General features: G+C 37.4%; 2 protein-coding genes across 5 annotated transcripts in view; one reads left to right on the top strand and one right to left on the bottom strand.

The window, feature by feature from the left end:
* The window catches only part of CCDC125 (coiled-coil domain containing 125), a 30,672-nt gene extending 19,399 nt beyond the window's left edge, over positions 1-11,273 (top strand). For both annotated transcript variants that reach the window (XM_043585064.1, XM_043585140.1), the window contains exons 7-12: positions 689-771; positions 2,159-2,274; positions 3,014-3,121; positions 4,275-4,449; positions 8,789-8,925; positions 9,778-11,273. In XM_043585064.1, the coding sequence (XP_043440999.1) occupies positions 689-771; positions 2,159-2,274; positions 3,014-3,121; positions 4,275-4,449; positions 8,789-8,925; positions 9,778-10,086 (928 nt within the window). In that variant the 3' untranslated portion in view covers positions 10,087-11,273. The remainder of the gene's footprint in view (positions 1-688; positions 772-2,158; positions 2,275-3,013; positions 3,122-4,274; positions 4,450-8,788; positions 8,926-9,777) is intronic.
* Positions 1-12,910, bottom strand: part of CDK7 (cyclin dependent kinase 7) — a 60,738-nt gene that overhangs the window by 9,474 nt on the left and 38,354 nt on the right. Inside the window, exon 12 of one of the 3 annotated variants that reach the window (XM_043585446.1) lies at positions 7,867-9,162. The exons of 1 other annotated variant lie outside the window; for it this stretch is intronic. In XM_043585446.1, coding sequence (XP_043441381.1) covers positions 9,149-9,162 — 14 coding nt within the window. In that variant the 3' untranslated portion in view covers positions 7,867-9,148. Of the gene's footprint in view, positions 1-7,866; positions 9,163-9,355; positions 9,579-12,910 lie in introns of those variants that run through there. One more of the 3 variants, XM_043585362.1, reaches the window with a different exon arrangement.

The raw sequence follows: 12,910 nt of genomic DNA, 5'->3' as shown, positions 1-12,910 counted from the left end.
AGAACCTGATGCAGGGCCCAATCTCAAGAACTGTGAGATCATGACCTGAGCCGAAATCACGAGTCAGACACTCAACTGAACCACCTAGGCGCCCCTAAATTTTTATTTTAAGTAGGTTCCACACCAAATGTGAGGCTTGAACTCATGACCCTGAGATCAAGAGTCGCATGCTCTACTGAGCCAGCAGCCCCCCTCCTTATTATTTTTTATTTTTTAATTTGAGATACTTCTGATTCTTTCTCAGATGAGTATACATAAGGGTTAAGAGTATGTCCAGAATTTTACCACGCTCTAAATTGTTTTTGTTTTGTGACACATATAAGTTCTAGCTTGTTTTGAAGTAGGAAAAATTTTATCTGGGTTTTTGTTTTCTGATTATGGGATACAAATATTCTCATTCAACAATGAAATGTTAGGGGTGCCTGGGTGGCTCAGTCGGTTGAGCGTCCGACTTCAGCTCAGGTCATGATCTCAGTCCATGAGTTCGAGCCCTGCGTCGGGCTCTGTGCTGACAGCTCAGAGCCTGGAGCCTGCTTCGGATTCTGTGTCTCCCTCTCTCTCTGCCCCTCCCCTGCTCATGCTCTGTCTCTCCCTGTCTCAAAAATAAATAAAAACATCAAAAAATTTAAAACAACAAAAACAATGAAATGTTAATGTTTTAGTTATTTGGAGGGTACTTTTTTTCCAGGCTAAACTGTGAAAATGCAGTCCTCAAGGAAACTCTGAATGTGAAAACAGAAGAAATTAAAATGCTGAAGTCGGAAAATGCACGTAAGTGAAGAGCATTATTTTGATGATTGCTTAAGAATATGTTAAAATATCAGTTTTAGTGTCCTATGTTAAGAACATACGTATCAATAGACAAAGTGCTATTATTTAGAAGTAACGTACTTCCAAGAAATGCATCATTATGGTTACCCTTTTGTTTTTCTACTCAGTGTAAAACAAAATGGCAGAGCACCTCATATTTGAGAAACCTAAGTACATGTTTTTGGGGGGGGACATTAGTAGGAATGTATTCTAATCGTATTAAGGCTAATACTAGCACTCTTGCTTTTTCAAGATACTGACTACAGACTTGAAAGTTTTTACCTATATGTGTGTACACACACACCCCTTATGTAATAAGTCACCTTATGACAAAAGTTAATAAAAGAATATTAAGGTATCTTAAGAATATATTTCTTAAGTTTATTGATTTATTTTGAGAGAGAGAGAGAGAGAGAGAGAGAATCCCAGGCAGGCTCTGCAATGTCAGTGCACACCCCAAGGTGGGACTTGATCCCACGAACCATGAGATCATGACCTGAGCTGAAGTCGTACGCTTAACCGAGTGAGCCACCCAGGCGCCTCCAAGATGTTTTAAGAATATTAAGATGGCATCAACTTTTTATATAATTTTTAAGAGATGTGTTGTTTTTTCCTTCTTAGCAGAAACTGTTTTAAAGTAGTGGCTTGAAGGAGACAAAGTTCTAAATCAGGTCATGGGCCTGAGAGGGGCACTTTCTGTAGTCTAGTAAGTGAATAGTGGCAGAGCTCCTGGGTGGGAACTGCACAGAGAAAATGGTGCTTCTCCATACCTGTGATTAGAGCAGATGGGAGATTTCACCTGTGTTAGGTTAGTTCAGGAAAGCAGCAGCCTATAACCACATCCACTCCCTCTCTACCACCTCACTCTGCAAGAAGTCGGGGAGAAGTCACGATTTTCTGTTCCAGGATATAGTAGGACCGCTCTTGTTAAAAATGGTTGAGAACTTGTGAAAACTCATAATAGAAGTCTAATAGAGTTTGGATAGCTGGTCCATTTGACATTAATGCATGAGATCTCACTATCTGGTGGTCTCAAGATCTAGCAAGTGCAAATAATTTGCATTTGTATGTTCTTTGAAAATCCTACAAATTTTCTTTGAGCAAATGAAGACCAGACTTTGGACACTTCCACATTAAATACAGTAACATTTCATGCAATGTTAAGTATCTGTTATCTCGTTTGATACCCACTATTTTATCAGATTTTCTGGCTGTGCAGTTCTGGTAGGCAATGTCTACATATGCACTGCTTGTAAGAAGTGAGTGTATGATGTTGGTGTAACCAGTAGCTTAGGTGAGGCCGGAGTCAGACTGCATAACTAACACTCTCTTCTTTGGCCCTTCCTAGTTTTAAATCGACAGTATTTGGAGGCCCTCGCCATGCTGGAGATCAAACAGCAGATGGCAGCTCAGGAACACAAGTGCCGTGATAAATGTGGTTTTACAGAGGTTTCAGGTTTTGAGGTAGGTAGGCAGGTATGAAAGATGAACAAGAGGGAGATTTTCTACTTTCCTTTTCCCCGTCACCGTCTGCGACATGTTCTAGAATAGCACTATACTTAGCAATTTGAGGCTGAGGGTAAGAGAGGCCCATTGGTTTCCCCAGGACAGTTCCTCAACCTTACTGGTACCATGCATTACATTCTGGTACACTAGGACATGTGCTGGCCACTTCCTGCCCCATTTCTTATTTTTATAGTTTTAGCATAAGCTGTGTTAGCTGTGTCTCACATGACACAATCACAAGTATTTTTTTAGAAATGGAGGGATGATTATTTTCCTGACATATTAAAATTCATTCATCATTTTTAAGCATGCACCTCTCCCTGGCGGGAGCTGGCAGGAGTAAATGCTGGGCAGCCAGGCTAAGCTCATTCACAAATCGACAAGGTAGATTTTAATATTACTTCAAGTTCCTGGCAGGGATTCAGATCATAGAAACTGGTGCCAATTTAGAAGTTTTGGAAAAAGAAAAGAAGGTAGAACTCCTTTATGGATTTGTTCCAAGTAGTAACATTCTTTCTTCATTTGTGGTTGGATCCTGAAATCTGCCTGTCAATTTTCTTCTATTTTTGTTTCTCTTTCCAATTTCTTTGAATTGCATGCTCGAATATAAATGTGCATGTGTGTAAGTGCCCTTGCGTTTGTGTGCAGCTAGGTAGTGCGACCCTCAGTAATGGGAGTAATGTTTTCGGGTTTAAAGCTTGCTGTCCTCGGAGCCTGCCTTTGCCATGGTCCCGGAGGGAGTCCCTGTGCTTGTGCCAAAATGGCGGCATCGGCTCGGAAAATGCTTCTTAAGCTCAAACAGGAGGTAAGTACCATATTATCAAAACACTAAAAGCTTTTTTTTTCTCTATTAATAGAAGGGAAATATCTGCAATAATTAGCTTCCTTTTAGTAGTCACTGGCTGTGGAACTTAGGCTTACTTTTATGTGATAGAATTAACATACAAACTCGATTTTATTTACATGGTTCCAAAATACAAATAGTACTTGGCATGATACTATGGCAACATAAAGTTGTTTGCCTAAGTTTATAGTTAATATTTCCTAAGTTTATGTTTCTTTTCTCTATAAATGGTCTCCAAATTACTCTATTTATAATTAGAGGAAAAAGCTCATGCTTAAAATCACTAGGATCCACAACACTGATAAATGGGGAGATTAACATGAAGCTTAGCAGAAAAACAGCAAGGTACACTGAAGGGACCTTTGTACCAGCCAGACCTAGGTTTGAGTCATAGCTCTAGTATTTTCTACGTGTGTGGGTTTGGACACATATGTTAAAACAGAGAATAATAACTAGTTATTGGGCTGTTTTGCGGAAATAGAAGAGGCAGACATTTAATGTTTAGCACTGCACCATGCAGGTGCTGGCACTTAAATGACAGCTGCCATTATAGTTAATTATAATAACAAATACAAACATGGACCATAATTAAAAAAATATTTTACCTTTATTGAAGGTATGGAATTTCAAGTCTTCAGACATAGGAAAAATAACAGCTAAAAATTAGCAGTTCATTAAGACAAGCATAAGATTACAAAGATCAGTTAGGGTCAGTTATGGCACGTATCTAAAAGGTGACACTCATAATTATTTTCAGTGATACTGTCTAGACTGGCCCAAGGCAGAATGGAAATGCAGCCTTTGGCATCCTCCCTTCTTACTTGTTGGGCAGGACACACACAAGGCCTTTCTGTGGTAATGAGGTAAGGTCCAAGAAGTGGATTAACAAGGAATGATCGGGCACCAGGAAGGAAATTTCTGGTAATCTAGTTCAGAGTGGGCAGCTACTGTAGAGGGGAATCAGCAAGTACTAATTAGTTTAAGCACATGAAATAGATCAGACTGACAGATACATGCTAGGCAGGAGACTACATTTGCTAATGTTACTCAGCATTCAGGCAAGAATTGTTCTAGTTTTGCATATGACACCTGTCAAACTTTCTTTCAAAACTAGTTGGGACTTTTGCAGAAGAGTAAAGAAGAAGCTTACATAATGGCAGATGCATTCAGAATTGCATTTGAGCAACAATTAATGAGGAAAAATGACCAGGCACTAAGATTGACACAAATGGATAAAATGTGTAAAAAAGCAACAAAATGGATAAATTGGAAGCACCTTAAGGAGGATGGTAAATATGAATTATAATGGCAATAATCAGGTACAATTTTAGTTGTTTTTGATTATAATCAAAGTTGACTATGCACCGTTAAATGAAAGGAGAATATAATTAAAGTATCACAGTTGTGATTTATTACAAAATTTAGCAACTATGGGAAGAAAGGGGGTCACTGGACGTTACATATGCAGAAGAAATATTGGGATCACCAAAACCATAAAACAGTAGAATCTTTTCTACTACTCAACTATCTTATTTAAGCTACTTAAAAAAAAATTGTTCACTTATTTTGAGAGTGTGTGTGCACACTAGTTAGGGAGGGAGGCACAGAGAAAGAGGGAGAGGGATAATCCCCAGCAGGCTCCAAGCTGTCAGCACAGAGCCGGACACAAGGCTCAATCTCAAGAATAGTGAGATCATGACCTGAGCTGAAATCATGAGTCAGATGCCATGGGGTGCCTGGGTGGTTCAGTCTGTTAAGTGCTGACTTTGGTCATGACCTCACTGTTCATGGGTTTGAGCCCTGTGTTGGGCTCTGTGCTGACAGCTCGAAGGCTGGAGCCTGCCTCAGATTCTGTGTCTCCCTCTCTCTCAGCCCCTCCCCTGCTCGTGTTCTGTCTCTCTCTCAAAGATAATTAAAAAAAAAAAAAAAAAAAAAAAAAGACCTTTAACTGACTGAGCCACCCAGGTGCCCCTCAACTATCTCATTTAAATAAGAACGTGTTTAGTGGGGAAAGTTTATGAGTGCTAGGTGATTAAAGGGAAACTGCCTAGACGTCATAATGAAAATAGTGAAACTCGGGTGTCTGGGTAGCTCAGTCAGTTAAGCGTCTAACTTCACCTCAGGTCATGAGCTCACAGCTTGTGAGTTTGAGACCAGCATCTAGCTCTGTGCTGACAGTTTGGAGCCTGGAGCCTGCTTCGGATTCTGTGTCTCTCTCCCTCCCTGCCCCTCCCCTGTTCATGTTCCATCTGTCTCTCAGATTTTTTAATTTAAAAAAATTAAAAAAAAAAAGTGAAACCCAAACATTAAGTATGTCTAATTAAACTTTGCTGAAATGTAGGATTCTAAAAGGAGATGGAGGAGTAGAGGAAAAATCTTAAGTTGGAAATATTAATAAAATGCTTTTATAAAAATGAAACAAGGGTTAGGTTTTTTTCACAAACCTATCAAAAGTTCATGGCCATTTTTCAGTATTGTACTGGTGTGAACAAAATATATAAAAATGGAATAACAGAATAAAAATGACAGTTGGAAGTAGATCATCCAATAAAATCAAAGTAGCTGTTATTTTTTAGAAATTTTAGTTTCTCTAAATGTTCAGTATCAGTTTTTATTCATCAGTATTATTCAGTGCAACTCATATTGCTTCAATTTAAAATTCCAACTTGTAATCTTTTATTAGTCACGATTATATAATTTGTAGGTTTAGATGTTTTAATATTGAAATTCTGAGATGACTGTATTTCTAAATATTTTCTAATATGTCAAAACCAATAATCCTAATTCCAATCTTTCTTATGTTCAGATGAATTTTGGAAATATGAGTCTTAGAATATTAAAAATGAAACTTTTAATAAGATACCTATTTTTAATTTTTTCTCAAGTAGTGCATATTCCTAATAATAGACAGGTCAAGTGATGTGAAAATAAAATATAGGGAAAATATAAATAGAGGGAAAATAAAATATAGGGAAATAAAAAAGGAAGCGATAAACAAGAACTATGAAAGTAGATAGAAGCAGATCATAAGACTTCTGTATTTAGACTGTTTATCAGGTAGAAGTCAGGGCAACACAGGAAACCCTAACTCTCAACACTGACTCTTAAGGAGGCATTCCACACTATCCTGAAATTAATTTCTAAAATGGTTTTCTGACATGAGACTTACAACAAAAATCCCTGAGCTGGCTAATGTAATGTCTAAATCCCCAATAATCATTTATGATAAATATAAAATCATTTATATGGCTGTTATCTATAATAATCCCTTGATAAAGGCCAAAGGTATAACCTTAGTGTCCAACTCAATGTAGTTGATTCTGCCAGGCAAATATGCAAACATAGTCCATATACTTAGTCTTTTAGGAATTGATGGAAAATGTTAATATCTAGTTCTTTCAAGGACCACAAATGTGTAGGTCCTAAGCTAAGCCCTTTATAGGAGCTGGACTGCCGAATTTTCAAAGGTGTTCTCTTTAAGCACAACCTTGGTGTTCTGTGATGTGAACTGAAGGCAAATCCCTTTGGAAATGTAATTTAATTGCTTGTTTGTTTTGATGGAAGATGAGGAGAAGAGTTATGGGAGAAAGAAAACGAAGGGGAAGGCATGGTTAGAACAATCTTATGAAAGCCTGCCACATTCTGTCATCTGCACAGAAGACCACCCACTGTGTGCATGGAAGTTGGCCAAAAAGGTAGTGCTAGACAGACAAAATGGGTTTTTCCTAAGAGGTAGATTAATATTCATTTCAGCACTTGAATACATACTCATTTTATATTCTTGAACGACTGCCTTTCTTAGCTAATGACAAACTCGAAAAAGTTTTCCATTAAAAATATTTGATAGATATAGCTCCTGATCTTTGTTTTCCATTAAGGCCCTGAAGAGACTGGAAGCAGAATTTAAAATAACTGATTCATCTCCGAAAGGCCTTTACAAGTCCATACAAGTGTCAGTAGCTCTTTGTCAGTTTCTTTTTTTTAATGTTTATTTATTTCTGAGACAGAGACAGAGCATGAGTGGGGGAGGGGCAGAGAGAGAGAAAGGGAGACACAGAATCTGAAGCAGGCTCCAGGCTCTGAGCTGTCAGTGCAGAACCCGACGTGGGGCTTGAACTCACGGACTGTGAGATCATGACCTGAGCCGAAGTTGGAAGCTCAACCGACTGAGCCACTCAGGTGCCCCTACTCTTTGTCAGTTTCTTAGTGACAAGACTGATTCATTTTATTCACGGATTTCAGTAATCTGAAGAGGGACAGGATGTTGCCATAGGTCAGTTTCTTGTATGTGGTTAACATCTTAGAAGACATTAACTTTTCTTGTTGATATGGCAGCTTAGACGAGTTCTGAGAGATAGGTTATAGCATATTTCTTTTTTTTAAGACTACAAATAGAGATGCAGATTCATTCACTCATCAAAGCTAATGAGCACATCAACTTGTCTGGCTTTTCTCCTTTTGTCGAAGTTGCTTGAGGAAGAGGTCAGTGAGTGAGCCCCGGTGGCTGTGGTTTATCAGGATTGGGTGGAAAGGGAACTGTCTTTTATCTGTTCTCAGTTTTCCATTAGACCATTTGCAGAGCATTCCAAAGGCATTCTTGATGTTTTCTTTGTATAAATCCACAATTTTGGTACCTTCTGCTATAAAACTGCATCCTTTCTATAAAGAACATCATCAGTGTACACATTTCAAGATGTGGACTTTTAAACATTAGGTCAGTACCTGGGCTACATGTTTGTTTGTTTTTTTTTAATTGTGCTAAAATATACATAAATTTACCATTTTAACCATTTTTAACTTTAAGTAGACTTCATGCCCAGCATAGGACTTGAACTCATGGCTATGAGATCAAGACCTGAGCTGAGACCAAGGCACCCAGGCATCCCCCATTTTAACCATATTTAAATAACATTGACTTCATTCACATTGTTGTGTACCCATCAAGACCATCCATCTTCAGAACTTTTTCATCTTTCCAAACAGAAACTACCCATTAAACACTAACTGTCCACTCCCTTCTCCCAGCCCCTATGCTCTATTATTTAATGACACAGCAATCCTGAAGCATGGAGGCTATTATTCTCATTCAAGAAAAAAAGCACAGAGACTCAAGGTCACTGAGTACGGGGCTAAATGAGGATTCAAGTCCAGGTCTTTCTCCTCTAACGCAGGATTTGCATGGTTTAGAGACCACTTGTGGCCTGCAGACATGTTTTGTTGGGTCTACATAGTGTTGTCAAATAATGTTGGTAAGTGGCTGACATTTAACACTGGAAGACTTCACACACACATCTGGATTGCTGCTTCCTCTGGAAGACTGAGATGATCTGGTAATGTGGGCTGCATGCTCTCTTGAGGGAAGCTATCGCTGGGAGCCAAGGAGTAGAGCGGCAGGCAGGGCACTGCTCTGGGTCCTTACGCTGTGACCAACTCAACCTCCGTTTGCCATCCTGCCTCTCAAGTCTGTGTTCTCTTCCCACTACACTGATGCCTGACTCACCAGACTTCTCCAGAAGAGAACCACCTCTTGACTGATTTACAAATGAATTATCCTTGGTTCAGACTTACCTCTTTTCCTGGAAGTATATGAGTGAGGGTTTTTATGTTTCAGTTGATTTGCATGTTCAGTTTTAGGATTACCATCACAAGGAAGTAAGAAGACCTTAGGGCAGAAACTGTTGGGTATGCTCCCTTCAGAAAACAGTTCTAAGAAGACTGAAGACCAGGATAATCCTCAGGAAGTCTTTAAGATGCTAACAGAGTTGGTCAGTGTTTTTGTTTTCTCTTGTTAGAAGTTGTGGTTAAGCTAATCTTTTTGTTTCCTATTAATTCAACTCTTTTTTTAAAAATTCCGTTCTTCAGTACTCTGTACTTGCCTTTTATGCCCTTTTCTCAGCTGAGGTACCATCCTCCAGTTTTGATCTTCATCTCCTTAAATTCCCTGCATGCTCTTCCCACTTCTCCCATCCATGTTCTTCCTGTACAAGTTTAAAGCTTCACCTCTGAAAAGAGGGGGCTCCCTGTAATTAACTGCAGGTACCTCTGTCATCTGCATTTACACATACAGTCCATGACAAGACCTTTTACTTAATTCAGGAATTTTTAAAATGTACAAGGCAGCTTTCTCACACATTATATCTTGAATCATTATCCCTATTTCATATGACTAAACTAAAAGACTCATGCTATATGAACATACTTATCTATACAAGAGGGTTAAAGTCATTTATTCACGTATAAATATATTTTAAAAATTTCACATATAAAGAACTTCAGCCTTCTCTTGCAGGGGTAATTACATGTTGATATTACACACACACACACACACACACACACACACACACACACCACGTGTATGTTTTTCCTCTCTCTTCAGATGACCTACAAAAGTTTCAGCAGAAGGAAACTTCTGTTCCTCCTTAAAAAAAAAAAAAAAAGTCCTCAGTAATGTGTAGCATAATACTTGGGTATCGCTAGATTAACTTATTTAATTAATGTATTCACATTGACTGACTTAACAGATTGAAGACAGAACATTCTGAGAAAAAGTCTGATTATAGCTCTATATGCTGTGATTTTTTGATTAATTGGCATATTTTTATTTTTTGTCCAAGTAGTTGAATGACAAAGAAGAAGCTCTGGCTCATCAAAGAAAAGTTAGTTACATGCTTGCTCGGGCATTAGAAGAGAAAGACACCACCTCAAATGACAATAAGGAAAAAAATCTTGTGAAAGACAATTTTCCATTAAAAAATGCATGGGGGAAAGTTTCAGAATTCCCTGTACTGCATGATCCTGTGTTTTCAAGTGTTCACATTTTAAGTTCTGCGGGCTGTCTTTGTTCAATCCAGCACCCTCACAGAGATCAGCACTACACAAGAACTCTCAAAAGATCCTGTTCTTTGCCATCAAATATCATGTTTTGAAGATAGATCAGTTGAAATCAGACCTGAGAGCTGTTTATATTATGATACTTTAAAAAAAAGGACTGTACAAATGTTGCTACATCTTCAGAAGTTGTATGTTTTATGGGTATTTCTAAGTTTTAGAAGGTAGCTTAAATACTCAAATGTTTTCTACAAGAAATTTATTAATATTCTGTGTTGATGGATTTTATAAATTACATTAGTATGCTTTATTAAATTTTCAGTATTTGCCAATATCTTAAAAACAAGAAAGTGATTTCTGAGAAAAAAAAGTTATTAAACTATTTTGATTGACTAAAGGGATCTTTGGCTTAAGCAACAATATAAATTAATGCTCTAAGAAATAACAATGCCTAGGAGTGGCTGCATGGTAATTTTTGAAATACATGTATCTTGTTTTATTGCTATTTTTCAGGATTTTCATTTGCCAGAGAAAGATTACAACTAATAATTTCCTTAAGTTAACTTCAATAAAAAAGTTATCATGGTGGGACTTTGGCAGAAGTATATTCAAAGCATTGCTAGTTACCTTTATAGCTTCTTTTTTTGTTGGTGTGATGACACATTGGAGCCAGAACTGTGCAGAATTCTAGCACTTATACCATTCTTTGGTTTTGATGCTGAATTTTAAGGTATTGCGTAAAATCTTTAATACCTTCTGGGAATGTTGCTATATTAGTAATATCACAATTATGCCAAAGGAAATGCATTACATTGTCAGAAGTTTTAGAAGTTTTATAAAACTTTAGTTATGATCTCTAGTAAAAAAAAAAAAAAAAAAGATATATGGCTACATTGAATACTACTTATAGATGAGGTAACAACAGGTAAAATGAAGTAACAATATAAAATAGAAACCATTTATAGTTGTGTTAAAGCAAGAACATTTAGTTGCCTTTAATATTAATAAAAGATGAACTTTGGCAAATAAATTTTGAAAAAAGGAGTAATGATGAGGAACTACTGTTACTAGACATTAAATTGCATTGTCCTGGTAGTAATATAAAGCTACATTATTTAAAATAGTGTGGTACCAACAGGTCAATGGAATATGATAAAGAGTATACACAGAACTAATACATATAATAACTGAATATGAAATAAAAGGTAAGGAAAGCAAAGATTTGGGCATGTTCAATAATATCTAAGTGTAAAAAACAATAAAAGCTAGAAATGTTCTTTTTTAATGTGTGTGTATGTGTATTATATAAAACGCAGATGCTTAAACTGCTAACATTTGGAATACTCCCCAAATGACAAAGAATCTAAATCAACAGTTCACAAAGAGGGATTATATATGGTAAGCAAATGTGAGGAACTATTCAACAGTAGACTTTTAAAAAAAGTAAATGATAATGAGATACCAAATTAGGAAAAATCACAAAGATTCTGTGAGTGCTAGAGATGATGAGGGGAAACAAATACATTCATACAGTGTTGATGACCGTGTATATTTGAGAACCTGCATACAATTTTGGGGGCATATAACTCAGAAGTGAAATTGCTAGATCATATGAAAATGCCTTTAAAATTTTTTTAAGCAAAGACTACAGTTTGTCATAGCAGCTACACCACTTTACATTCCAACCAGTAGAACACAAGGGTCCTAATTTCTCCACATCCTCACCAACACTTATTACTTTCTATGATTTTGTTTTTTTATATATATATAGTAGTGATCCCAAAGTGTATGAAGGGGTATGTCACCATGGTTTTGACTTGCATTTCCCTAATGATTAGTGATGTTGAGCATCTTTTACATGCTTATTGGCCATTTCTAGATCATCTTTGGTGAAATGTCTATTCAAGTCCTTTGCCCATTTTTTAAAATATTTTATTGTTGAGCTATCTTTTATCAGATATATGATTTACAAATATATTCTTCTGTTCTTTTCACTGTGTTGCTTAACACTCCTGTGATACATACAAGTTTTAAATGCTGACGTAGTCCAGTGTCTTTTTTTTTTTTCTTTTTTCAGAGAGAGAGAGAGAGAGAGCACGTGAGCAAGGGGCAGGGAGACAGGGACGGGGAGAGAGAATTTCAAGCAGGCTCCACACACAGTGCAGAACCCAACACAGAGCTCCATCTCAGGACCCATCATGACCTGAGCCAAAATCAAGAGACAGACACTTAACCCACTAAGCCACTCAGATGCCCTATGTCTTTTTTCCCCCCACTTTTCTTGCCTGTGTTTTGGGGTCCTATCCAGGAAGTCCTTGCCAAATCTAATGTCATGAAGCTTTTCCTCTATATTTTCTTCTAAGAGTTGTTACAGTTTTAGGTCTTGAGTTTAGGTCTTTGATCCAATTTGAGTTAGTTTTTATATATGGAGTAAGATAAGGGGAAGTATACTTCGTACCCAGCAAGGAGCCCAGTGTGGGGCTTGAATTCACCACTTTGAGATCAAAAGCTGAAATCAAGAGTCAGATGCTTAACTGACTGATCCACCCAGGCACCTGGGATGGGGTGGGGTGGGGTGTGGAGAGTTCTTCATTTTTAAGAACTAAATAGCTATTGGGAGCACAGTGGAAATATGGCAATATCAACATTATTGAAAATGCATACTTTACGATTCCCATCCTGATTATTTAAGTACTAATCTAGGTACTGCTATAAAGAGATTAAAATCCCAAGTAAATTGACCTTAATATATGGATAATCCAATCAGGTGACCTTTTTTTTTTTTTTTTTTTAGACAGACTTCCCTTTTTGGTAGCAGACAAGAAAACCAAAAAGATTCTAAGCACGGCTGCTGGCTTACAGATGGAGAATGCCATGTGATAAGGCATGTGGACTGTCTTAGGAAGCTGGGAAAAGCCTTGG

Source organism: Prionailurus bengalensis, chromosome A1 (assembly GCF_016509475.1).
Source record: "Prionailurus bengalensis isolate Pbe53 chromosome A1, Fcat_Pben_1.1_paternal_pri, whole genome shotgun sequence".
In the NCBI taxonomy this organism is placed as follows: Eukaryota; Metazoa; Chordata; class Mammalia; order Carnivora; family Felidae; genus Prionailurus; species Prionailurus bengalensis.
Note: the sequence above shows the minus strand (reverse complement) of the source record. Positions and strands in the feature narration are given on the sequence as shown.